At 40.8% G+C, this 27,508-nt stretch overlaps 1 protein-coding gene across 12 annotated transcripts in view; it reads left to right on the top strand.

The window, feature by feature from the left end:
- Positions 1-27,508, top strand: part of ppp6r3 (protein phosphatase 6, regulatory subunit 3) — a 104,740-nt gene that overhangs the window by 50,328 nt on the left and 26,904 nt on the right. For 10 of the 12 annotated variants that reach the window (XM_069899653.1, XM_069899652.1, XM_069899647.1 and 7 more), the window contains 9 exons: positions 1,702-1,815; positions 3,585-3,714; positions 4,260-4,412; positions 5,278-5,436; positions 12,293-12,357; positions 19,287-19,402; positions 20,237-20,322; positions 21,072-21,158; positions 24,496-24,593. In XM_069899653.1, coding sequence (XP_069755754.1) covers positions 1,702-1,815; positions 3,585-3,714; positions 4,260-4,412; positions 5,278-5,436; positions 12,293-12,357; positions 19,287-19,402; positions 20,237-20,322; positions 21,072-21,158; positions 24,496-24,593 — 1,008 coding nt within the window. The remainder of the gene's footprint in view (positions 1-1,701; positions 1,816-3,584; positions 3,715-4,259; positions 4,413-5,277; positions 5,437-12,292; positions 12,358-19,286; positions 19,403-20,236; positions 20,323-21,071; positions 21,159-24,495; positions 24,594-27,508) is intronic. The other 2 variants (XM_069899670.1, XM_069899662.1) reach the window with 2 other exon arrangements.

Raw genomic sequence — 27,508 nt, 5'->3', positions numbered from 1 at the left:
TCCACCTAATAGAGTATTGGGTGACTCGATCTCCCCTCAATGGCTAAACCCCACATCTCTGGAATCAACTATTCAGCACCACTTCCAAAGCCAGTAAAACTTTTCTCCTGTAAGCAGACCAGAACTGAATGCAGTACTCCAGGTCTGGCCTTGCCGGTACTCTATAGAGCAGCAGCAGAACCTTCTTGCTCTTAAATTTAATCTCTCTCAAGATGAAGCCTAACATTCCATTTACTATCTTGATGACCTGTTGCATCTGCAAACCAACCTTTTGCGATTCGTGTACAAGCACTCCCAAGTCCCTCTGCTCAACCGCATGCTGCAATTTTTCATATTTAAATAATAATCCAATCATCTAATAAATTAACCCCAATTCCATGCATCCTTATCTTGTGCACATCTTTTATCTGACACCATATCGTATATATTACTGAAAATCCAAGTATGCAACATTAATCTGTTCCCCTGCTGTTGACTGCACTCATTATATCCTAAAAGAACTCCATTAAATTTGTCAAACAAGACCTGTTATTCCTGAATCCATGCTGTCTGCCTGTTGAAACAATTTCTATCCAGTTGTCTTACAATTTCTTCCTTAATGATAACTTCATACATTTTCAGTACTACTGATGTTGAGCCAACTGGCATATAGTTAACCTGCTTTTGTCAACATCCTTTTTTAAAGAGTGTCATGCCATTTGCTGTTTGTGGCCTTAGTTACCAACTATTTATAATCTCTGAATGCTATTTCTTTCAACATCTGTATCCAATTGCTATACAACCCTGGCTGCTTTTATCTGTGGTGTAGTTTTAAACTCTTTTCCCAATTCCCTATTTCCTCCCTTGCCCCCCCCCCCCCCCCCCCCCCCCATCAGACCCTTGTCCTGGTTCATACAATTCTTCTCTTCAGTTTGATCACTGTCATATCTTGATGCAGTATTTCCACATCTTGGAATGCTGGCCTAATTTGCCATTGCTGTCAATCCCATTTTTTCATACTCCAAGGCTACCTTTTAAAAATGTACTTTCAATGCTATTAAGCACTTGCCAGACTTCTTCCCAGGATTCCCATGTGCCAAACCACAGGTTCTAGTCTTCCTGGTACTACCCAGCAATCCATTCAACAGCAATGCTTTCATAACTATTGAAGTCCTCTTCTACACATCTTTGGAAATTGTTGCTCCCATTCCCTAAATGCAGTCTTTCTTTTGTCATAAAGTTGAACTATGTTGAATCTAAAGTAAAAACACAAGAGTGCTGGAGTAATTCAGCAGGTCTCAGTGTTCCCAAGAGGCAAAAATAAATAACCAACATTTTAGGCCTATTCCCTTCTTCAATGTAAGGCTGTAGTTCTGTAAAGAAAAATGGTTTAACAAAATTAAATTGATGTCTTGGGGAGATAGTTTTCTCCATTTAACCAGTTGGTACTATCAGGAATTTTAACTCTAATTGTTTTGAAAGTTGTAGTTTGTTTTTATTGAAGGCTGTTACATGACCATAAATTCTACCTAACAAAGACCTTAAATGAAGTGATTGTGAAAAATTCATTGGCCTATTTGGTTGCATTTGGTATCTGTGTAGGTTTGATTGTGCTTAATACTAATGACAGGAGTGTGAGTAATGATGAAAATAAAATTTGTTGTAAGCTTAAAAATCTTTTTATCTTTTTCCCCTCACCCGGCCCCCCCCCCCCCCCCACAGGCAAGAAACTTTAGAATACTTGCTTACGAATGTTCTCGATAAGGAGAAGACTGAATCAGCAATTGTGAATTGTATCCAAATATTGTTGACATTGCTGGAGACTCGAAGGCCTGCGTAAGTCACAGTAATCAAGCACATATTTTAGAAGAATTATTAGAATATTTAATTATACAACTATGTGTACTTGTTCTGTAAAATGGCACTATTTCTGCTTCAATATTATATGTTGGATTTGGATAACAGAACAGTTTTTATGTCCATGCATATATCTATCTTGAAGAAATGTTGAGCAAGGAGGTGTGAGATTATAGTGATGACATCACATTGGTAACAAACAGGGAAAGCAGTTGGAGTTTCTAGGGAACTTCCTGGGAAAGTTGGGTTGTGAATTGATAATGTGATGTAAAATCGGTTTTCTTTTCTGTGGTTGCAGAAAGTGTCAGTATGGGTGCATTTAGCTTATTGAATATAGTTTTGATCATACTGAATGGGAGATTTTGAGACCCTGTGGAAAGAGAAAAGGAAAATGAATACTTAGAATGCCAGCATTGTTGCAGGAGTATTCAGATTGGCGCTTTCCATCTTCAAATGTGAATTTGTTGTCATGCATGTAAGCACAAAGTGAAATTGTTCCATAATAATTCATACTTGCTACAGCCAAAGAGGTACATAAAGTATGCCAACTATAATAGTAAAAATTGAAATGACCACAAATACATAAAAGAAAAAAAGAGATGATAGATTAATAAATATTCACAGTTGCAGATAGTGTAAGAAAAATAAGTAAAATTTTAGTATTGAAGATGGATATTTTGGTGGTCGGGGAATGTTGTGGTTAGGATTAGAGCAATATGCTGCGTTTCAAGAGCCTGATAGCTTTTGTATATAAACTATTCTTGAACTTGGAGGTGCTGGATCATAGGTTTCAGTACCTTCTTCTTAAAGAGAGCAATAAGAAGAGATTGTGACCAAACTTATAGAAGTCCTTTATGATGTTGGCTGCCTTCTTGAGATAGCATCTTGCATAGTTGGTTTCAATAGACAGGCGGTCAGTGGCCGTGATGGACTTGGCTAGATTTGCTACATTCTGGAGCCTTCTACATTCCTGGGAATTTGAGTTTCCAAACCAGGCCATGATGTAACAAGTCAATATACTTTCTGCAGCACACCTGTAGAAGCTTGATAGAGTTTTCAATTACGTGCTAAATTTCTTCAGATTTCTTAGAAAGGAGAGGCATTCATGAGCCACCTTCATAATTGCCTCAAACAATGCTGGCTCCAGGAGAGGTCATCCCATATGTAGACTCCCAGGAACTTGAATGTACTCACCCTCGACTGCTGTTACATTGAAGAAGACAGATGTCTGGTCTCTTAGCCTCATCTTCCTAGATCCAAAAAAAGCTACTTGCTGATACTGAGAGCAAGATTGTCATTTGGCTATCAAGATGAGCTCCAAGATTGAGGCTTTCATTGAAGGAACTTGAAGCTTGATTTAAGAATGAAATTTGTTTTAACATGAAGGAGTACATACATGCACTTAAAAACATTAATTGTCCTTCCATTCCTAATCCTTTCAACGTGTGTTTAAAAAGAACCCAAAAGCAAATTGGTTGAAAGCCAGACTCTTTGGATCCCATGATGTTTTCTCTCTATTAGAAAGATGCTTAAGTTCTGAAATATATGCTGTGAGACAATACATAGATTTCCAAAGTACTGTAGTCTAATTGTCATATGGGTTTGGGGAGAAAATTGCAGCATTTCTCAGATTTTTTGATGGGATGTTGGTAATTGGAAAATCACAGAGGCAGATTGAACTTGAAGGATCAGGTATCTTTTTGCATGTGCACAATAATATTGTAACATACTTTCACCTGTTTTTCAAGTTTTGAAGGCCAACTAGAGATTTGTCCATCGGGTATGAATCATGCAGCCTTTTCTGTGAGTAATAACACATTACAAGCCATTAAAGAAAGGCTTAAAGACTTCCATCAAATATTACTGGAGCCTCCAAAGGTAAAATGGATTTAATGGTTTTCAAATACTTAGGCAATATTACTGGATTTAAAGTATGATATATTGACTGGTAAAGTTGATTACTTCAATAATAAGGCCAAACTAGTAAAAAGTTTCATATTATGTAAGTACTCGTGGTATGATTTCCTGTTGACTTTCACACCAATCTTAACAGCTAGGCAACTAAATCATTGTTACTATAATGTTGAACTAGCATGCAGTTGTTCCATGAAAAAGGGTGTTCATCCTGATGTCCTGGCCAATATTGCTGTCAATGGTAGTTTGCTCTGTAATGTCATGGTATACTTGAAATAATAAATTATTATCAAGTGCTAAAACTTTCTCCATTCTAGATCAAATAATGTAAAATTATTCAGCTCATTTTGGAAGTCATGCCAGGAAGAGTTTAAAAATCTCAAATGCTCTTGAAGGCATTGTTTTTAAGCTGTTTGATTATATTTTGTTAAAGCATTTGCAGAAAAGAGACCAGTTTTATTTAATAATTTATGTTTTCTATTCCTAATCTTGTATTCCTTTATTTTTAGAAAAGTCCAATGAAAACAACATGGGGAATATTAAATGCGCCTGTGGGAAATACCCGTCTAAATGTGATCAGGCTTATAGCCAGTCTTCTGCAAACAAACATATTCAGTATTAATGCAGAACTTGTAGAACTTAATACTATGGATGTTTTATTGGTGAGGATTTAACTACTTTTGGTATTTGTATATTACATTTATGGATTATTTAATAATTTGAAACACTAGAGCCAGTTATATTGTAAATCAGTTTCCTCCATCTTCAGAGTTGGCTTTGTAGGCCAGAGAAGTTAGAAGATAATATATGAAAATGGTGTAGAGCAGGGGTCGTCAAAGTGGTCTATATTGACTCCTGGGTGGGTCGATAAATGTCTAGGCTATAGAGAAATTTATAAATGGTAATATTTATTTATTTATTTTCCATGCTTTGGGGTTGATGAGAGATCAAGGATTCAATGAAGAGGTTGGTGGTTTAAAAAGTTTGCCGACCTCTGGTGTAGAGGGAAGTAAGGTTATTTAAATTCTGAAGACTGCAGGGGAGATTTACTGGAATTATATCAGCCATAGGGACTACTGATGGAGAGATGAGAGAATCTGTGATTGCAGTTTTAAAAAAAATATAATAATTTGCAAAAATTAAGAGATAAATTCAAAGCTAGGGGACATTCATATTGGTGGGTAGAAATTTTCCACTGCTGTGAAAGTCAGTAGTTGAAGATGATTGACTAGTGTAGGTGGGATGAAGGTGGAAGAGATGATAATTTTTTTCATGTATACCATTATGATTTGCAATATACTGATTTAAAGAATAATGGAAGCACATTAAACAATGACTTCCAAGGGGAAATTGGACATGTACTTGGTGCAGGTGGGGGTGGTGGGGGGGAAAGAGTTGTGGTGTTATGTCCAGGTGGTGGCTGCCAATGTTATATGGTTTAATTATTTGTTTTGAAAAGAGCCATCCATTAACACATGATTAAGATGTTGTATAATTCAAAATGCCTTTTTTTTTAATTTTCAAAAGGATATGTACTTCAGATACATTTGGAATAATTTTCTTCATGTACAAGTGGAAATTTGTATTGCAACAATCTTAGGAAGCCCTCCACCTCGTGATACCAGCATAGAAAACAACATAGAAGAAACTCTTGAAACTGCTGGAGAAAATATTTTAATTAAGCATGTAAGGGACTTTATTAAGTTAAAGTTTGCTCATTTGGTGAAAATCATTGTTGGTCAGTTCAGAATTCAAATATGCTGATGTAGATTTTTTTCTACCTTTTAATCATGAATGGAGTAAAGAAAATTGCATGTTGCAATTTGACTTGGATATTTGAGTGATGTTAAAAGTTTGTCAATATCATGTTTCAGTTATCTTGGGAGAATTTCTTGATATGATTCCTTGTTAAGTTATTTTTGTATTAAAAAAAAAGTTTATTCTTGGAAAATGATGTAATTGAAGTTGCATATAGAGATTTTCTGATTTGCTGGAGGACCTTGGCAGGTCTCACAGTGTCCATAGGAAGATAAATTATTAATGTTTCTGGCCTGAGCCATTCCTCAAGATAGGGCTTGAAGAAAGACTCAGGCCAGAAACATTGCTCATGTATCTTTTTATCCTATGGATGCTGCAAGACCTGCTGAGTTCACCCAGCATTTCTATATTTTTACTACAATCACAGCGTCTACAGATTTTCTGTTTCACAGAAATTTTCTGGTTGCTTGTTCACAATGGAAATCAAACATGCCACTTCTGGAATTTGGTCAATATTTCATATTCACAAGAGTAAACAATATGTAATTTTACTGTTTAAAGCTCAATTATCTTATTTTTCACTTCATGACTCCTGAAAATATGTTGTCAATCCCAATACAACACCAATTGGTCCTATAAACTCACGTATCTAAGCAAAGTTGGTCTTCCCAGAGGACCCCAAATACCAGCAGCAATAGATATTCACCAAGGCAAATGGTTACTTAAACAAAAGTTGCTTTTAAATATCTTTAAACATGAAAATAGAGTCAAACTTTAACTTATCACTATTGACTTTAACTTAACTTAACCCCCTTCTAATTCTAAGTGCACATGTATGTAATGTGTGTGTAAGTTCAGAAAAGTTCTTTGGTTCACAGTCCAATCCCACTTCTCATTCCGCCAACCAAGTTCATTGGTTGCAGGCAATTCTTATACTGTGCACAGAATTTAACATTTATAAAGTTCACCCGGCTTTGGTGCTTAATAGTTACCACTTAGGAAGGTTCTTGTCGGTTTTCAGAAAGAGATTTGTTGTTTGATGGAAACCCAGCCACTTTAGTGTCTTGCTTACGAAACATTCCCCCTTCAGGGTTCTCCAGATGATAACCTCTTTCTTTCAGGTCACCACAGAGTTCCTTTTTATTTCTCTTATTTCAAGTGAAACATTAGACAGCCAGTCCTTTCCTCTTACATGAACCATAAGGGCTTTTGACCAGGCTGAATCAAGCACTTATAACCCGTCTTCCACATGGGGTTTTCCACAAGCTTGCCAGCTTGTCCTGTTCGAGTCCCAGCTGTTGCTGCTGGCTGTAACATTGTAGAAGTGATCTCTCTCTCTCCCTCGTTCTCCCTCTCTCGTTCTCCCTCTCTCGTTCTCCCTCTCTCGTTCTCCCTCTCTCGATCTCCCTCTCTCGATCTCCCTCTCTCGATCTCCCTCTCTCGATCTCCCTCTCTCGATCTCCCTCTCTCGATCTCCCTCTCTCGATCTCCCTCTCTCGATCTCCCTCTCTCGATCTCCCTCTCTCGATCTCCCTCTCTCGATCTCCCTCTCTCGATCTCCCTCTCTCGATCTCCCTCTCTCGATCTCCCTCTCTCGATCTCCCTCTCTCGATCTCCCTCTCTCGATCTCCCTCTCTCGATCTCCCTCTCTCGATCTCCCTCTCTCGATCTCCCTCTCTCGATCTCCCTCTCTCGATCTCCCTCTCCCGATCTCCCTCTCCCGATCTCCCTCTCCCGATCTCCCTCTCCCGATCTCCCTCTCCCGATCTCCCTCTCCCGATCTCCCTCTCCCGATCTCCCTCTCCCGATCTCCCTCTCCCGATCTCCCTCTCCCGATCTCCCTCTCCCGATCTCCCTCTCCCGATCTCCCTCTCCCGATCTCCCTCTCCCGATCTCCCTCTCCCGATCTCCCTCTCCCGATCTCCCTCTCCCGATCTCCCTCTCCCGATCTCCCTCTCCCGATCTCCCTCTCCCGATCTCCCTCTCCCGATCTCCCTCTCCCGATCTCCCTCTCCCGATCTCCCTCTCCCGATCTCCCTCTCCCGATCTCCCTCTCCCGATCTCCCTCTCCCGATCTCCCTCTCCCGATCTCCCTCTCCCGATCTCCCTCTCCCGATCTCCCTCTCCCGATCTCCCTCTCCCGATCTCCCTCTCCCGATCTCCCTCTCCCGATCTCCCTCTCCCGATCTCCCTCTCCCGATCTCCCTCTCCCGATCTCCCTCTCCCGATCTCCCTCTCCCGATCTCCCTCTCCCGATCTCCCTCTCCCGATCTCCCTCTCCCGATCTCCCTCTCCCGATCTCCCTCTCCCGATCTCCCTCTCCCGATCTCCCTCTCCCGATCTCCCTCTCCCGATCTCCCTCTCCCGATCTCCCTCTCCCGATCTCCCTATCTCCCGATCTCCCTCTCCCGATCTCCCTCTCCCGATCTCCCTCTCCCGATCTCCCTCTCCCGATCTCCCTCTCCCGATCTCCCTCTCCCGATCTCCCTCTCCCGATCTCCCTCTCCCGATCTCCCTCTCCCGATCTCCCTCTCCCGATCTCCCTCTCCCGATCTCCCTCTCCCGATCTCCCTCTCCCGATCTCCCTCTCCCGATCTCCCTCCCCCGATCTCCCTCCCCGATCTCCCTCCCCCGATCTCCCTCCCCGATCTCCCTCCCCCGATCTCCCTCCCCCGATCTCCCTCCCCCGATCTCCCTCCCCCGATCTCCCTCCCCCGATCTCCCTCCCCCGATCTCCCTCCCCCGATCTCCCTCCCCCGATCTCCCTCCCCCGATCTCCCTCCCCCGATCTCCCTCCCCCGATCTCCCTCCCCCGATCTCCCTCCCCCGATCTCCCTCCCCCGATCTCCCTCCCCCGATCTCCCTCCCCCGATCTCCCTCCCCCGATCTCCCTCCCCCGATCTCCCTCCCCCGATCTCCCTCCCCCGATCTCCCTCCCCCGATCTCCCTCCCCCGATCTCCCTCCCCCGATCTCCCTCCCCCGATCTCCCTCCCCCGATCTCCCTCCCCCGATCTCCCTCCCCCGATCTCCCTCCCCCGATCTCCCTCCCCCGATCTCCCTCCCCCGATCTCCCTCCCCCGATCTCCCTCCCCCGATCTCCCTCCCCCGATCTCCCTCCCCCGATCTCCCTCCCCCGATCTCCCTCCCCCGATCTCCCTCCCCCGATCTCCCTCCCCCGATCTCCCTCCCCCGATCTCCCTCCCCCGATCTCCCTCCCCCGATCTCCCTCCCCCGATCTCCCTCCCCCGATCTCCCTCCCCCGATCTCCCTCCCCCGATCTCCCTCCCCCGATCTCCCTCCCCCGATCTCCCTCCCCCGATCTCCCTCCCCCGATCTCCCTCCCCCGATCTCCCTCCCCCGATCTCCCTCCCCCGATCTCCCTCCCCCGATCTCCCTCCCCCGATCTCCCTCCCCCGATCTCCCTCCCCCGATCTCCCTCCCCCGATCTCCCTCCCCCGATCTCCCTCCCCCGATCTCCCTCCCCGATCTCCCTCCCCCGATCTCCCTCCCCCGATCTCCCTCCCCCGATCTCCCTCCCCCGATCTCCCTCCCCCGATCTCCCTCCCCCGATCTCTCTGAGAGAAACCCTGTGTGACTCTCTCTGCTTGTAAAACCACACAACCCTTTTAGAACAGCAACTTCTCTTCCAGACAGAAGGCGGCTCCGACAATCTCTTTCATCTGTTGCCTTTTTGTAAGCAACAATCCATTAGTGAAATCTCTTGGACACTCTCCAAAGCTCTTGCAAAGGCTGTGGGACCGATATGTCTAGCATTAGTAGAGCTCCAGTATTTCAAATAAGATGTGTTTATATATAGCCTACCTTAACAAACCTTTCCCAATTTATCTCCCAAAACCTACCTATATACTCTGTCACAGTACCTAAGCAAAGGTATCTTTTCTTTGGCTTGGCTTCGCGGACGAAGATTTATGGAGGGGGTAAAAAGTCCACGTCAGCTGCAGGCTCGTTTGTGGCTGACCAGTCCGATGCGGGACAGGCAGACACGATTGCAGCGGTTGCAAGGGAAAATTGGTTGGTTGGGGTTGGGTGTTGGGTTTTTCCTCCTTTGCCTTTTGTCAGTGAGGTGGGCTCTGCGGTCTTCTTCAAAGGAGGCTGCTGCCCGCCAAACTGTGAGGCGCCAAGATGCACGGTTTGAGGCGTTATCAGCCCACTGGCGGTGGTCAATGTGGCAGGCACCAAGAGATTTCTTTAGGCAGTCCTTGTACCTTTTCTTTGGTGCACCTCTGTCACGGTGGCCAGTGGAGAGCTCGCCATATAATACGATCTTGGGAAGGCGATGGTCCTCCATTCTGGAGACGTGACCCATCCAGCGCAGCTGGATCTTCAGCAGCGTGGACTCGATGCTGTCGACCTCTGCCATCTCGAGTACCTCGACGTTAGGGGTGTGAGCGCTCCAATGGATGTTGAGGATGGAGCGGAGACAACGCTGGTGGAAGCGTTCTAGGAGCCGTAGGTGGTGCCGGTAGAGGACCCATGATTCGGAGCCGAACAGGAGTGTGGGTATGACAACGGCTCTGTATACGCTTATCTTTGTGAGGTTTTTCAGTTGGTTGTTTTTCCAGACTCTTTTGTGTAGTCTTCCAAAGGCGCTATTTGCCTTGGCGAGTCTGTTGTCTATCTCATTGTCGATCCTTGCATCTGATGAAATGGTGCAGCCGAGATAGGTAAACTGGTTGACCGTTTTGAGTTTTGTGTGCCCGATGGAGATGTGGGGGGGCTGGTAGTCATGGTGGGGAGCTGGCTGATGGAGGACCTCAGTTTTCTTCAGGCTGACTTCCAGGCCAAACATTTTGGCAGTTTCCGCAAAGCAGGACGTCAAGCGCTGAAGAGCTGGCTCTGAATGGGCAACTAAAGCGGCATCATCTGCAAAGAGTAGTTCACGGACAAGTTTCTCTTGTGTCTTGGTGTGAGCTTGCAGGCGCCTCAGATTGAAGAGACTGCCATCCGTGCGGTACCGGATGTAAACAGCGTCTTCATTGTTGGGGTCTTTCATGGCTTGGTTCAGCATCATGCTGAAGAAGAAGATTGAAAAGAGGGTTGGTGCGAGAACACAGCCTTGCTTCACGCCATTGTTAATGGAGAAGGGTTCAGAGAGCTCATTGCTGTATCTGACCCGACCTTGTTGGTTTTCGTGCAGCAAAGGTATAGATCCACTGCAATTCACCTATTGTCACAATAGCTCTACAGTAGATGCAATATCGCTGGCTCTCCTCTCAGCTCTGGATTGACTTGAAAACAGCAACTGATATATACAGCTGCTCTTCATAGACTACAGATCACCCTTCAATACCATTATTCCCTCAGTGATGGTTAAGAAGCTCCAAACCCTGGGCCTCTGCAACTGGATCCTTGATTCCTCATCAGAAGACCACAGTCAGTACGAATTGGTAAAAATGCCTCCTCCTTACTATTAACACAGGCGAACTGCATGGATGTGCCCTTAGCTCCCTGTTCGACTATGCACCCATGACTGTGTAGCCAGCCACAATTCTAATGCTATCTACAAATTTGTTGATGACACCATAGTTGTCGGCAAAATAACAAACAGCAATGAGGAAATGTACAGGAGGGAGATAGATCAGATTGTTGGGTGGTGTCACGCCAACAACCTTGCGCTCAACATGAGCAAAACCAAGGGGATGATTGTGGACTTCAGGAGAGCACGACCCAGTCTTCATCGAGGGCTCAGGAGAAGAGATGGTCAAGAACTTCAAATTCCTGGGTGTCAACATCTCCGAGGATCTGTCCTTGAGTCTCCATGTCGATGCAATCATGAAGAATGCTTTGCAATGGCTAATCTTTGCAAGGTGTTTGAGGAAATTTGGTATGTCACAGAAGACTCTCAAAAACTTCTACAGGTTTACTGTGGAGAGCATCCTGGCTGGTTTGGAGGTGCCAATGGTCAGGACAAGAAAAAAACTCCAGAGGATTGTTAACTTGGCCTGCGATGTCATGGGCACCAGACTTCACTCCATTGAGGACGTAATAAAAAAGGCAGTGTCTTCAGAAAGAAGCCTCCATTCACAAGGACCTCCAGAACTCAGGGCTTGCCCTCTTCACTCTGCTACTATTGGGAGGGGGGGGGGGGAAGGTGCAGGAGCCTAAAGACGAGCACTCAGCGGCACAAGGTCAGCTTCTTCCTTGCTGCCATCAGATTCCTGAATGATCAATGAACCAAAGACACTGCCTTATTTTGACGTTCCGTGCACTATTTTTATTTATTGTTGTAAGATGGTTTATATGAATGTTTGCACTGTGATGCTGCTGCTAAACAACACATTTTGTGACTGTTCATGACACAAAAATTTGATTCTGATTCTGCTTTTCTTCCATTTGCACTTCACACCTTTGTTCATCAAACTCTGAGCAATGTGTTGAAGAATTTTGATTTTTTTCTCACAAATTTGAGAATTGTTTGAATTATGACTGCCTTTTGATTTGATATTTTTTGGTGGGCAGCTGCGAATTATTGTTAATTAGAACTATTTTTGTCCCTCTATGAACAAATAGTCTCTGAATTAGCAGTCAAAGTCTGATGTTTTTATTGAAAAAACTTTTACAGTTGAAAACTTTTATTTTTATTTTTGTCTTGCATATTGCAGCTTTAAACAGTATTTTTACTTTTCAGACTATATGGTACCTTAAAATAGCAGAGTTGGAAATGGCATTGAGCCACTGTTCCAAAGTTCTGTAAATTCATCATAAAATGTATTTATAGTTTTCATTGGAGACTGTATATTAACTCAGTTTTTCATTTTCCAGCTATTCCAGAAGTGCCAATTAATTCAGAGAATACTTGATGCATGGGACAGTAATGAAAAGGAACAGTAAGTGATGTATTGATTCTTTTTAGTTTGTAAATTTAAATCTAAAATACATAATGTGCTTAAATCAACAATAATCTTCAGGAAATTATGAAGAAAGAAGTCATTATTTGGTGGAAAGGCCTTTGGGCGAGATATTTATGTCATGCTGGGACCTGATTTTTAATTTCCTTTTGTGCTTCTGTTTGATTCCAAGCAGACTTGAGAAATTTGCTTTTTTCTGTAGTAGTTCTATATGAATTGAAACTCAAAAATTTCAGTTCAGTTCCTAACTGAGTTCAAGATAAGGGACATATTAGTTGGTGTGCCTGTGGTGAGTTTTAAACTATATTCAAGAAAGTAATTAAAAGGAGATTTGAGACTTTTGAGCTGATGAATGACAGCTAGCTTAGAGTTCTTGAAGATAACTTGCGTTTGACTAAGGTAATTTTATTATGTGATGAAGTAAAAGAGAAGGTTGATGAGGCAAATGCACTACATGTCTTCTATATGTTTTCAGAAGACATTTTATGTTTTGCATAAAGACTAGACTGGCAACATAGATAGGAATTAGTACAAAAGCATAATCTAAAATAGTGATAAGGCTTTTCTGGATACCTATACATCCATGCTCATGTCATGTCTCAGGTAATTTTAATAAGTGACATGGAATTTAATGGAAAACATTTTCAATACTTTGGCAGAAATATTAACAATTTACACTTGATGGCAGGAGCAGATAACAGAGTATGCATAATACTTTTGCAGAGGGTGTTGAAAGAGGTTCGTAAAACTTACAAGATCCATATCTATGGATCAATATGAAAGCAAGAACATTTTTTTTGAAGAATAATGCTGTTTCATTTACAGCAATGGTATTGTGTACAATTTTGAAAAATAAGTGTGAAGATTCCTGAAAACTTAGTGGATTGGTTCCACAGATTTTAGTTGCAATTAAACTAAAGAAGCTGGGGTTATTCTCCTTGATGAAAATAAAGTTGAGAAAGAATTTGAAAAAGATGTACAAAGCTGTGATTGATTTTAAGTACCATGGGGCACAGATTTAAACTTTAGATGAAAGGATAAATAGAAATTGAGGATTTCTTTTACCCTGTAATTATGTTGTAGGCTTGATGAAAATGGAATCAATCGGAGCTTTTTAAAGGGAACTGGATATGATTTATAGGGCTCTGGAGAAAGTGGATTAATCTTTAAATAGCTGGCTTATTGAGAGGCCAAATAGTGGCTACCTATGACATAACAGTTCTGTGAATCTAATTCTATGTCTATGAAATTTAAGAGTGCACTTGTATGGATCAAAAAAGTTTGTGAAGTAATGGTGGATACAAGATTATACTTCATGCACGAGAATTTGCAATGACTTACAATATTTGCATCCTGACTTTGAAGCTTTCTCTCGTAACTTGGCTTGATCGACTCTTTCAATCCTTGGGAAAATAAGAACATGCAAATTTGTTTTGTAGTTTGATGGTTTTTTTCAAAGCAGGAAGTGTGCAAAAATTTTGCCGCTTTTCATAAACATGACATTTATAACTTCCATAAATAGATTGAATAACTGTGATATATATATAAAATAATTCTAGTGTGTATTCACAAGTTTGAGTGAGAGTGAAGTTTATCATGTCACTTCCAGATGTAGATGAATGTGAAATATTAAAAATAATGTGAAATTGCCAGCTGATAATACAACAGACTCGCCAAGGCAAATAGCGCCTTTGGAAGACTACACAAAAGAGTCTGGAAAAACAACCAACTGAAAAACCTCACAAAGATAAGCGTATACAGAGCCGTTGTCATACCCACACTCCTGTTCGGCTCCGAATCATGGGTCCTCTACCGGCACCACCTACGGCTCCTAGAACGCTTCCACCAGCGTTGTCTCCGCTCCATCCTCAACATCCATTGGAGCGCTCACACCCCTAACGTCGAGGTACTCGAGATGGCAGAGGTCGACAGCATCGAGTCCACGCTGCTGAAGATCCAGCTGCGCTGGATGGGTCACGTCTCCAGAATGGAGGACCATCGCCTTCCCAAGATCGTATTATATGGCGAGCTCTCCACTGGCCACCGTGACAGAGGTGCACCAAAGAAAAGGTACAAGGACTGCCTAAAGAAATCTCTTGGTGCCTGCCACATTGACCACCGCCAGTGGGCTGATAACGCCTCAAACCGTGCATCTTGGCGCCTCACAGTTTGGCGGGCAGCAGCCTCCTTTGAAGAAGACCGCAGAGCCCACCTCACTGACAAAAGGCAAAGGAGGAAAAACCCAACACCCAACCCCAACCAACCAATTTTCCCTTGCAACCGCTGCAATCGTGTCTGCCTGTCCCGCATCGGACTGGTCAGCCACAAACGAGCCTGCAGCTGACGTGGACTTTTTACCCCCTCCATAAATCTTCGTCCGCGAAGCCAAGCCAAAGAAAAGAATACAACCATATATTTCGAGCTATAAATACTGCAGGGGTTGATCGGTACACTTCTAGCTTTGAAATAATCTCTTATTGTACACTAAATGCAACTTGATAACTGTTTTCCATTCTACCAAATTTTAGTTTGGATTGTTTGATGGTGTCTGTCCTTTTTGATTTAACACAACACTTCTGTAAATAGTTTAACTTTGCTGTCAGTATATTATGTGCTATTATAGGCTTCATAAAATTTGAGCTTCTCTCGAGTTGGAGATTAGCTTTTGAGTTGTGAGTATATGCTATTTCATTGCTAGCTTCAGGGTAAATATTCCAGGTTTAGTTGCAGTTGTAGGTTCTGATTATTTGACTTTGAAATGTGTGCCAAGGTCTAATATTTTGAGTTATTCTGGTGATGTACTGATTCAAGCAATCAAAATTTAAGATGCAATTTTGATCACAGTTTTTAAATACCAGAATGAAAAAAATTTACCAAGAGTAACTTGTGTAAACAAGCAAAATTATTCATGTAATTTTGCTTTAATAATTAACTATCTAAATACTTCTGAAATTGTAGGATCTTCATATTTAGGTACTTTTTTCCCCATAGGTTTCTTTTCTTTTTCTTTCTTTGGCTTGGCTTCGCGGACGAAGATTTATGGAGGGGGTAAAAGTCCACGTCAGCTGCAGGCTCGTTTGTGGCTGATAAGTCCGATGCGGGACAGGCAGACACGGTTGCAGCGGCTGCAGGGGAAAATTGGTTGGTTGGGGTTGGGTGTTGGGTTTTTCCTCCTTTGCCTTTTGTCAGTGAGGTGGGCTCTGCGGTCTTCTTCAAAGGAGGTTGCTGCCCGCCAAACTGTGAGGCGCCAAGATGCACAGTTTGAGGCGTTATCAGCCCACTGGCGGTGGTCAATGTGGCAGGCACCAAGAGATTTCTTTAGGCAGTCCTTGTACCTTTTCTTTGGTGCACCTCTGTCACGGTGGCCAGTGGAGAGCTCACCATATAACACGATCTTGGGAAGGCGATGGTCCTCCATTCTGGAGACGTGACCCACCCAGCGCAGCTGGATCTTCAGCAGCGTGGACTCGATGCTGTCGACCTCTGCCATCTCGAGTACTTCGACGTTAGGGATGAAAGCGCTCCAATGGATGTTGAGGATGGAGTAGAGACAACGCTGGTGGAAGCGTTCTAGGAGCCGTAGGTGATGCCGGTAGAGGACCCATGATTCGGAGCCGAACAGGAGTGTGGGTATGACAACGGCTCTGTATACGCTTATCTTTGTGAGGTTTTTCAGTTGGTTGTTTTTCCAGACTCTTTTGTGTAGTCTTCCAAAGGCGCTATTTGCCTTGGCGAGTCTGTTGTCTATCTCATTGTCGATCCTTGCATCTGATGAAATGGTGCAGCCGAGATAGGTAAACTGGTTGACCGTTTTGAGTTTTGTGTGCCCGATGGAGATGTGGGGGGGCTGGTAGTCATGGTGGGGAGCTGGCTGATGGAGGACCTCAGTTTTCTTCAGGCTGACTTCCAGGCCAAACATTTTGGCAGTTTCCGCAAAGCAGGACGTCAAGCGCTGAAGAGCTGGCTCTGAATGGGCAACTAAAGCGGCATCGTCTGCAAAGAGTAGTTCACGGACAAGTTTCTCTTGTGTCTTGGTGTGAGCTTGCAGGCGCCTCAGATTGAAGAAACTGCCATCCGTGCGGTACCGGATGTAAACAGCGTCTTCATTGTTGGGGTCTTTCATGGCTTGGTTCAGCATCATGCTGAAGAAGATTGAAAAGAGGGTTGGTGCGAGAACACAGCCTTGCTTCACGCCATTGTTAATGGAGAAGGGTTCAGAGAGCTCATTGCTGTATCTGACCTGACCTTGTTGGTTTTCGTGCAGTTGGATAATCATGTTGAGGAACTTTGGGGGACATCCGATGCGCTCTAGTATTTGCCAAAGCCCTTTCCTGCTCACGGTTTCGAAGGCTTTGGTGAGGTCAACAAAGGTGATGTAGAGTCCTTTGTTTTGTTAAACCCATAGGTTTAATAATATAGTAAAATCCCTACAAGGGGATCGCGAATCTTGGAAAAGCAATTTTTCCAGTTGACTGAGACTCCATCTTCCAATGCCTAACTAATACACCTGCATTAAGAATGCACTGTTAAAAAGGCAAAAGATAGTGCAAAACGTAAAGTAATTTGAAAAAGAATCAGTATTGTGGTTTTTAATTATGTAAATTTCACTTTAATTAAGTAATTCCTGTAACTTAGAAAATTTAAATTTGAACTTTGGTCATTTGCACTGTAACAGTGTTGTAAATGTGTCACTTACTATTAACCCCCTTCCACACTTTTACAGCTAAACCCTTACTAATATACCTAATACTAATAAAAATAAAGATTCCTACTAGGCAGGGATAGGGAGGCACTTTGGGAGAGTCACCCCAGCTATGAGCGGCATCGACTGGCTATTCATCCTGGTTTCCTGGTCAGGCCCTCGGCGTAACCCAACTCACCTCTCTTCAAGTGTCCCGGTCAGGCCTTCGGCACAATCTGACTTGCCTCCCTGCAAATGTTCCGGTCAGGCCCTCGGCGCAAGCCGCTGCACCTCCCTGCAAGTGTTCCAGTCAGGCCCTCAGCACAACCTGATGCTTCTCCCCACAAGTGTCCTGGTCAGGTTCTTGGCACAGCTTCCTTGTGCTGACAACCCAATGCGCCTCACTCCAAGTGTCCTGATCAGGTCTCAGCATGCCTTCCTCGTGCTAGCATTGAAGGGTTTTGTTCAGTGGGCAAACCTGTGCATGTACAATGAAGTATCAGCACCCCAGAGGGGTCCATCTGCCCAGTCATATTTATTTGAAACTTATTTATTCCTCAAATTTTTTTCTTACCGGTTGTTTGAGTTTCAGGCTGATTGAGGTTGATTCAGGCAGATAATGGTTGATTGTTGACCCTTAGCTCCTTTTTTGAAGTTTTCCTGCAAGTCTTTCAATTCCTTTTGTTGGAATTCAGCACCATACCATGTGATTTGCAGAACTTATTAAAAGCAATCAGTATAGGCTAATTACTGAAAACATGTTTACCTAAATATACAATGACTTTTGACCTTATTTTCCTTTTGAAGCAAAATATAGACTGTAAATCTAAAAGAATAATTGCATTGCATGGACTTGTAATGTAGTTATGATTTAGATGTTTCATGTGATAAATTCCCCTACTGGAATGAAATATGAAGATCCTTAAAAGGAAATGACGAAGTTTTGTTATAGCTAGTTGTATTGAAGAGGATGAACATGGGGAAATGTCAAATGTCACAAAGTTTTTAAATAATAGATCGGAATGGACTTCTGAATCAGGAGGTGGAAAATAAGAATCTTGCAATTGTTTGAGGAGCAACATGAGAGCTGGAGGGCAGCATGTTTTCCTCTCGGTTGCTAATCTTAATTTGTATATTATTTATTCCTGTGAAGATATTTTCTGCATGTTTTCTATTCTGTTAACAGTTAATCCAGGCCTGGTGATAAGTAGGTGAACTGATAACTATTAATCACTGTTTAACTCTTGTACTTTGGACTGCTATTTAATATCTTCAGTTCGCAGTAGAACTCTATCCTGGAGAGCTGTGTAGGCCAGCTGTATAAAAACAACAGGAGGTTATGGTTGACCTTTAATGGTGATTACAATTGGCTGTGGAGAATGGTCAGAAAGGATCATTAGTAAGAGGAGTAGGCTATATGGTCCATAAACCTGCTCAGACTTCCAATACAATCATGGCTGATCTAATCTTAGGACAACTGCATTTGGATTTCTGCATAAATTCAAAAATATAGGTGCATTGATCTCTTGATCTCTACAGTTATGCTATTTAAAGAAATCCAAAGGCTTACAGCCTTCAAGGAATTGCTTAAACAAGTTTAGATTCCTACTTCAGGGAAAACTTCCTTTCAGTTTCTCATCTGTCGATCTTCTTTAGAATCTTATGCCCATCTCTCAGTCTTCTAAATACCAGTGAGTATAGGTGCAACCTGCTCAAAAAATCCTCATAAGATGCTCATTATATCCCATTCTTCAACAGAGGAATGAAGTAGACAACTATTTCATTGTGGTCTGCGGTGACATCTTGCACAATGAATTCTTATTTTAACACTTACATTGAGGAATGGTGCAGGGAAATAGATAACATTACTGCTGGCCATTTTTAGCCAATCAATGATCCTTTTAAGTAAAAAGCAATCATAAAATCTGTTGTGGTTTTATTTTGTGCACTGAAATATTGACCAAAGTTGTCTGTGAAAGATTGAACCGTCCTGAAATGTCATTTAAAAAAAAATTTACAGATACAGCAACAGTGACAGATCCTAGAATGTGGGAGGAAACCAGAGCAGGTATGAGGAGAACATAGAAACTCCTTACAATCCCAGATTTGAACCTAGATTGCTGGCTCTATTATAGAGTTATGTTAACTACCACACTAACCTTGCCGCCCTTTGAACTCACAGGAAGAACTTCATCTAGTGGTTGAACATTGTTTGTTGTTTTTCCAGATCAGAAGGTGGAAGGCGGAAAGGGTACATGGGCCACTTAACAAGGATAGCCAATGCTGTTGTACACAATGCTGAGAAGGGGCCAAACAGTGTATTAATAAATCAGCTGCTTAAAGGTATTATCCATTTCTATTCTTTTCTCAGATTTTTTTTCAATGCAGCCCTATTTTATTTGAAGTACATTTTTAGTTGACATCTTAGAAAACATTTTTATTGCAGTTTAAATTCTTTGAGTGTTCAGCTGTTAAGAGAAGCGCAGAGGATGACAATGTACTTCCATAGCTGGTCAATAATGACAGTGGACTGGATATTATTTATGAACTGGACTTCAGCATTTGGGCTCTGCTGCATTGACTCAGCTCTTCATGAAACTGATTAAAGCTGCTGGAAGAAAATGTGGGTGCTGATTATACCTCTTTGCAAAACTATGCAGTTTCTTTACTGCTACTTTTAAATAGTGTTTGCAGAAACATGTAAACATAGATAAAAATGCAAGGAGTTATTCAAGTGAACAGAAAATGTGCAAATTTAACATTTTAAAAATGCTGTTATTTTTTAAATGCACTTTTTTTCCCCCGGTGTATCTGGAATGGCATATTGCTAGGTCAATTGGATTGTTGTTTGGTAATCTATATGGAGACTTAACACAGGGATATCAAATGCCCAAATGCCCAGAGAGGTCAAAGCATTTAAGACAGAATTTTTAAAAAATGTCCAGTTCAGTGGCATGTAATTTTTTAGACCCTATTTTCCAGAGATTTTCTGTGATATGAAGCAAGCAAAAAGTTATGTCTGCACATGTTAATAAGCAAGGAGGCAACTTTTGCTTTTTGCTACACCTCAACCATTTTTTAAAACCTGTTTAAATATGGGAAAAGTTTCAAGTGAGGGGAGGGTTACATATTAGCCACTTTTGACTTTATTTCTTAGCGTCCTGAATTTGTTTTCAGATCTTGATGAGAATTACAGGGAAAGATGGGAGACCTTTACTACGGGTTCATTGGCAGAAACCAATAAGAAAAATACTGTAGATTTGGTAAGTTCTGGAAATCAAATATTGAAAGATTTGGGAGGAAAGAGAAACAAAATTAATTTGGCTCTTTTTCTGCTATGTAATGTTTTTTTAAAAAAAATTGAGTTATAAATTTGAAAGCTTAATTATGAAACTAAGTTTCTTCATGTTATTTTATCAGTGCTCTCTTAACTTGGATTATTGTTCATTTGGAATATTGTGTTAATTGTTGCTTGACATTTTAAAATTATGGCTGCAAATTTGGTTCTTAAAAAATGGATTGACATGAGCTAATTCTCCACAAAACTTTTGTGTTGAATATTCCCAAACTTTAAATTGAATGCTGATTATAGGATTTGGCATTGTTTTTAAAGTATGAAATTGGTGTTTACAAATTATTCTGCAGAATAAATTGATTGTGAAGCATTTCTAAATCTGGGTTCTTCATTTTTGCTTTTTATGCAACACTTTGCTTTCTTCCATAAAATGAGATTGTAGTTTTGAGATGTGCAAAAAAAATGAATTGAAGTAAAATTATTTGTGTTGACTAAAATGATCTCTAAAGATTGGAGACTTCAGTAAAACAAAAATTAAGCCATGTTTATATATATACACACACATATATATATATATATACACACACACACATATATATATATATATATATAAACTATTTGATAGGTTATTACCTGATGGTAATAGGAGATCTTTATTGATTAGTGTGCAACCAGTGCTTATTGTAGAATCTCTTGATTTTAATCTATTTATTCCAGATTAGCACACACAATATACATTCATCAAGTGATGATGAAGTGGATTTTAAAGAACAGGGTTTTGCTCCAGACTCGGGGTTACAGCAAGTAAGTAGTTGCTCAATTCTATTTCACTTATAAAATATATGATAACTGTTTATCCTCTCCTAAATATATCAATTATTACATATACTTATGCAGTGAATGTACAATTGCTTAACTAAAGGTGGAAATACATCACTTGGTCAATTTTCATTTCAGCTTCCAATGTTTGGTCAGCTCTTGTTCCTTATCTTGTATCTTGCTGAAATTTGGACCAAAATTGAATTTACCTGAATTTTGATTGGTTTATATTTATCAAAAGCCTGTATATGCACTGTACAGTAAAACTTTGATTATATTCTATCCAACTGCAGTTAAAAACTCCTGCTCATTAGGACCCTGGTTCCCATGCTCCTTTCTGACTCAATCCTGTGCTCCCTTCCAACCTCACAAAATGTATTATTTTACTGTGTAATACCTTAAAATGAATTAAAATTATGTTGGAGTATTGATAGGCTAAATTTTGATGGTGTGAAATATCTCTGTGAACAGCATCACTAAATTCCCAAGTCTGCTGGATTAATGATCGACAACTGAACGTAATATTTAAGACTTAGGGAAAATGCTTCAGAAGTTTATTAAATAACAATCCCAATTTCCTTTGAGTGAGTAAAAATATCAAATCTTTTGAAAAGAGCTTACTTGGAGATTGAAATGAAAAATGGGGAAGTGAACAAACTATATTGTTAAAATAATATTTGCCACATTGAACAAAATTGATGAATTCTTTTAAATTATAAATTGCTGGAGCCAAAGTCCACCTTTTGAGTTTTCATTTTTATATCATGAAAGCAATTGCTAAGCTTAACTTGAAGTGGCAAAGTACTGTTCAGTTACAATTAACTAATGTGCTTTTAAGATAAAAAAAAAATGAAGAACTCTAACTTATATTAAAAAGTTGTTTTAGAAGAGTATCTGTTGCTGTAAGTGTTGAGAATCTAATGCTTTACAAGCCCAGGCTAATTTAGTTGCTTTTGAATACTGGTTGATGGAATTTGACATTATTTAGTAGTTGGAGGGATGGATATGCAGAATTAATGGAAATTAAAGTCATCCAAAACTCTGCTATGAGCTTCCTAGCTTGCATCACCTCAGGTCCTACTGCTGTTGCTGGGAATCTAAAATTTATAAAAGGTCAAAAATAGCAGCTCAAGTTACCTCTGGAGGGAAAGAAAAACATAAACCAAGCTAACGACCTTTCACTAACCAGTTCTAATATAGAATGGACAAGCTGGTTATCCAAAATTATTGAATGCATTGCTTAATCTTGAACCTTTAATGTCCCTAGATGTAGAAATAAGCCCATGTATAAGAAATCTGAAAACCATAAAATTAAAATTTGTTCTATTTTCCTGATTTTTTTTTTTTTTTTAAAGTGCATCCTCTACTTTCAGCACACATTTGGGCTTCATTGAACCCTGAAAGATTAGATTGGGAATGGAATGGAGAATTAAGTATCAGGCAGCTGGAAGATCAGAACTACTAAACTAGTCTTTGTGGACTAAATGGAGGTGTTCTGTAAAATGGCCACCTAAATACCTTTTGAATTCTTCAATGTGAGTACCAAATGCAGTATCACTCAATTTGAAGAAGGACATGTCAATCACTGCTTTTGTAATGGAGCGCATTGAGTCCCTAGGTAAGAGGGAAAGGGATAAAGAAAGATGTTGAATTCACTGCATTGCATGGGAATTTGCTGTTAGAAAGGAAGTGGATATTGAGGGAAATGAACATTTGAATCAAGTGACGAATGGACTCATTGGAAGCTGGGAATGGATGGGTGGAAAATTTGTGTCAGATGTTAATATTACATTCAAAGTGAGGAAAAGTGTGGGGAGAATCTGCTTGTGAAAACTCTGGTTGGATGATGAGACTAGGTGGAGCCCTTTTTGTCTTTCTTGTACAGAGGGTTGTAGAGGTCTAAAACTCCACCTGAAAGAAAAGACTGATACGCTGTATTGAACAAATAAACACTGGAATATGTGTTTACAGGTTTGGCACAAGAGCTGAGCAAGCTGGATTAAATGAGAAAACCATTTTCCAGTTGCCATGGCCATAATTCTTACTATAAATTTCTGATAGATCTGTTATCTCAAGGTAACACCATTTGGACAAGATTGTAAATTTGTGCATTCAATCTCCTTAAACCATTCTTTGTGGTATTTGATGGAAAAATTGGAATTTATTGATGACCCTTCCCCCTCGAGTCAGAGTTGATTTTAAAAAAAATTGAAATGCTGTCGTGTATTAGTATAGTGCTGTTCATTCTGGAATTCCAAGATATAATCGCGGCTAAATAGGGTGGATGTGATATCAGTTTACGGTAATCCTCTCCCATTGTAATTTCTGTTGCCAATTCGAACCGTTTAATCTTGCCTTCAACTTTTAAATCAATCGCATAGACAACAGTGAGAATCTAGTCTGAGTTAGTTCATTTTAGATGTATCAGTCGGTTTTGTGCTACTGGAGAAGCGAGGGGTGGGCACGGGGATGAGAAGCGAGGGGTGGGCACGGGGATGAGAAGCGAGGGGTGGGCACGGGGATGAGAAGCGAGGGGTGGGCACGGGGATGAGAAGCGAGGGGTGGGCACGGGGATGAGAAGCGAGGGCTGGGCACGGGGATGAGAAGCGAGGGCTGGGCACGGGGATGAGAAGCGAGGGCTGGGCACGGGGATGAGAAGCGAGGGCTGGGCACGGGGATGAGAAGCGAGGGCTGGGCACGGGGATGAGAAGCGAGGGCTGGGCACGGGGATGAGAAGCGAGGGCTGGGCACGGGGGTGAGAAGCGAGGGCTGGGCACGGGGGTGAGAAGCGAGGGCTGGGCACGGGGGTGAGAAGCGAGGGCTGGGCACGGGGGTGAGAAGCGAGGGCTGGGCACGGGGGTGAGAAGCGAGGGCTGGGCACGGGGGTGAGAAGCGAGGGCTGGGCACGGGGGTGAGAAGCGAGGGCTGGGCACGGGGGTGAGAATCAGCAGAATAGACTTTATAATCATTCAACTTTCAGATGCACCTGGAGCTGGTCAAAAACAACTTTACATAATCAAATGAAAGGAATTGGCATAATGATGATTGCCTTTTGGTGCTCCCAGTGGTTGGGATTGTTTACCATCATTCATTTACTTGAGCTATTCTATTGAGAAGGTGTTGGAAAATGAGCAATTTTTTTTAAACGAAGAGTTGACGTTTCTTTGTATTGCTCACATTTACAGCAATGGGAATTTTCTAAAAATTGCTTACTTTTCTGCAATCTATCAACCCTAGAATGTTTGGGTTCCCAATTAAGTACATTTCTTTATATGATTAAGTATCAAGATTATATCCCTGTCATTGGTCCTGGGTTTGCCAGGCCTTTTCTGATTATCAGATGCAACAAATGACGTCCAATTTTATTGACCAGTTTGGCTTCAACGATGAGGAGTTTGCTGATCAGGAAGACATGGTGAAGTAAGTATGCCTTGTTTGAAATTGGTGTCTTGCTTGGTTTTAGTGTTGACCCCTGAATCTTTTCCAGCAGTATGACATTTTTGGTGAGATGGGGTCTATTGATCAGTTTTTTCTCCAAAATGTCATCATTTACTTGGAAATAAAAGCTCGACTTCTTTAAACCTCTTTGACACTTTGGGTGCTTTTTCCATTGAAATCTGAATTCTGTTCTGAATGGCATGTATAACAGAATTAATTTATTTTAATCCTTTGTGGGAAACTTTCAATTTTAAATCTATGCTTATTATTTCTATTTAATAAAATATCAGGGGCACAGTGTAGGGAGGTCCAACATTTTGTAGCTGTCAACTAGATGCAAGCATCCAGTGACTAGGCTGCATTGATAATGGAAAACCAAGTCCATGTGCAAGTATTCCCATTTTCATAAAATTAAAATGTGTTCTATGGTCCTGATCACAAAGGGAAAAAAATTGCATCCTCTTTTCAAGCCATTCCTTATATTAGCAAACACTTGGTAACTTGAAACCTCCATTGGCTTTATAAGCATTCATGTCAGATTAGTTAAAGGGAGTTGGGTTTAAAAAAATGTTTTCTCCTTAAAAGGAGGAATATCTGAAGCTGAAAATCAAACTATCTTTGCACAAAAAATAAACGAGAGGAGGTTTTATGAGATGTTCAAATGAGCTTGCATGTTGAAAACCCCATTTGTAGTGTGCTTTAATTATATAATTCTGATCAACAATATTGACATATTTTAAAATGTGGTAACTGATTATTCTGTTGTTGCTTTACAACTTAAAATGTAAGGTGATCTGAATCCATTTGCATTGGAACATCCAGCCATGGAGCTCTTTTTCAGACTTCAGCTTCATAGGTTTGGAATCACTTTCATTCTTACAGCATTTGGAAAAGCGATCATCACTTAAACTTCATGAATGTTGCTCACCCAATGAATGGATAAAATCATCTGATACGTTTTTTATCCAAGCAACTTGCATCTTCATTTGTCATTTCTGAACTAGTTAGCTTCAGATTAAACCAATGTCAACAGTACTCCTCTATTAATCACCTCAGAACAGTTTTAATTGTGGTCAGTCATGCATCTATCTAAGTTGCCTGCATTTACAGAGAAGAGATTTGAAAGATTTTTCGGGGAGTTGAGAAAATCATTGTGATATTTTAGTTTGTTTTGTCTGATTTATTTCAGTATGTTAAGGTGTCCTCATTGGCAAGCATCTTCAAGTCGGTTAAATAGTAATTGCAGATTAAATCTACTAGCAAAAGGGATAAATGTAATTATATGGTGAAGATGCTCTTAATTGTTATCTTCCTATCATTGAAAAATTCCACTGACATTTAGTAATTTGACGTCCATACCCAACAGTAACCAATTCAAATTAACTATTGAAGGGCCATGCCTGCTGCTGAACAGTCCACAACTTGAATCTGTTTAATTCAGATGAGCAGAAAAAGTGTAAAATTTAGTTTTGTTCTGATTTTATACTAAAACTTTGATCTTTAGTCATTACATGAGACCCTCCTGTTTTTGCATTGGTGAAATTTTGTTTTGTTTTGTATGATTTATTTGAGAATTTTGTGAAGTCGTCCTCATTTGCAAGCAACTTCATTTCGATCAAATAGAAATTGGAGGTTAAATCTATTTCCTTGTATCAAACTGAAACAGATAGTTCTTTCAGTTGTTTAGCTCCCAAAATATTTTTGTTATCTTTTATCAAAAAAGTGTAAAGATAGGTATATAGAGAAAATGCACTTATCTGTCATCTCCCTATTATCAGTGGCAGATTTAGAGATCATAAGTACAATTTATCCCTTTTATAATAAGTGTAATATTTAAAAATGAGTCATTTATTTTAAATTAAGTTTGCATGTGATGGCTATCCATCATCATGTCTTTGACCTTTCTTTTTCTTACACTGTGATGAGATATCACAGCTGAAGCCTAGTGTCTTTCTTTGCAGCATCTTTTTTTCAAATTACCCTTTGGACTACAACTTCACTTTTTTGGTTCTGTTATATTTGCATTGATGATAAATATGTGCTGAGATTTCAATCTTATTTGATATTTCACCACACCAAGCACTGATCTCAGCCCAAATTATTTTGCAACTCGATGTGACATCGAGTAATAACTGTGTGATTGATTAGTTTCCTCATTGTAATATTGGAGCTCTCAGTATGTGTAAGCTTGCGATGGCAAGAACAAATTATTAGATGTACAATTAAAGTGGGATTTGGAGGCAGTGAGTGACAGTAAAAAGAGGTGATCAATATATCTGGCGTTGTAGCCCATCTTTTGCTAAAATCTGCTTTTGTTTCAATTAAATCTGCAATTGAAGAGATGCATATTCACATTTAGTGACAAAAAAGATTCTCTGTGGATTATCTCGGCACAGAGAATTCTCTGAATCTCCCTTTTGACTTTCCCTTTGATGACAACAAGATATGACAACAATCATATACTGGAAATTTTCCCTCTGACTTTAACTATTAAAAGAGAAAAAAATTCAAATGATTCCTTGATAGATTTAAGTCAATGATCAGTGTAAAAGTTTTCATCAGTTGTAAGATGCAACATCTTCTGGTACTCAGTGGTCCATCTTAAGACACAGATTTCATATGATCAAGAGTAGAGTTAACACTTGTAATAGACAAAGGTGCAGCCTCCTATATGAAATATTTCTTTGTACCAGTAGCTATGATATTCTAATAAGAATAACTGATTTGGCCTGGTCTTGAGAAACTTAGGGCTTGTCTTGTCTTTGTTACTCAATGTATAGTCTCAATAATTACAGAGATTACAACCTTTGCTACACTTGGCTACACAAATGAATTTATAACTTTTCATGCCACAGATTCTTGAATCTTGCTGAATTTTAATTGAACTTCTCAAGCAA

Source organism: Narcine bancroftii, chromosome 1 (genome assembly GCF_036971445.1).
Source record: "Narcine bancroftii isolate sNarBan1 chromosome 1, sNarBan1.hap1, whole genome shotgun sequence".
Classification (NCBI taxonomy): domain Eukaryota; kingdom Metazoa; phylum Chordata; class Chondrichthyes; order Torpediniformes; family Narcinidae; genus Narcine; species Narcine bancroftii.
The sequence above is the reverse complement of the archived record's forward strand: the minus strand, read 5'-3'. Positions and strand labels throughout refer to the sequence as shown.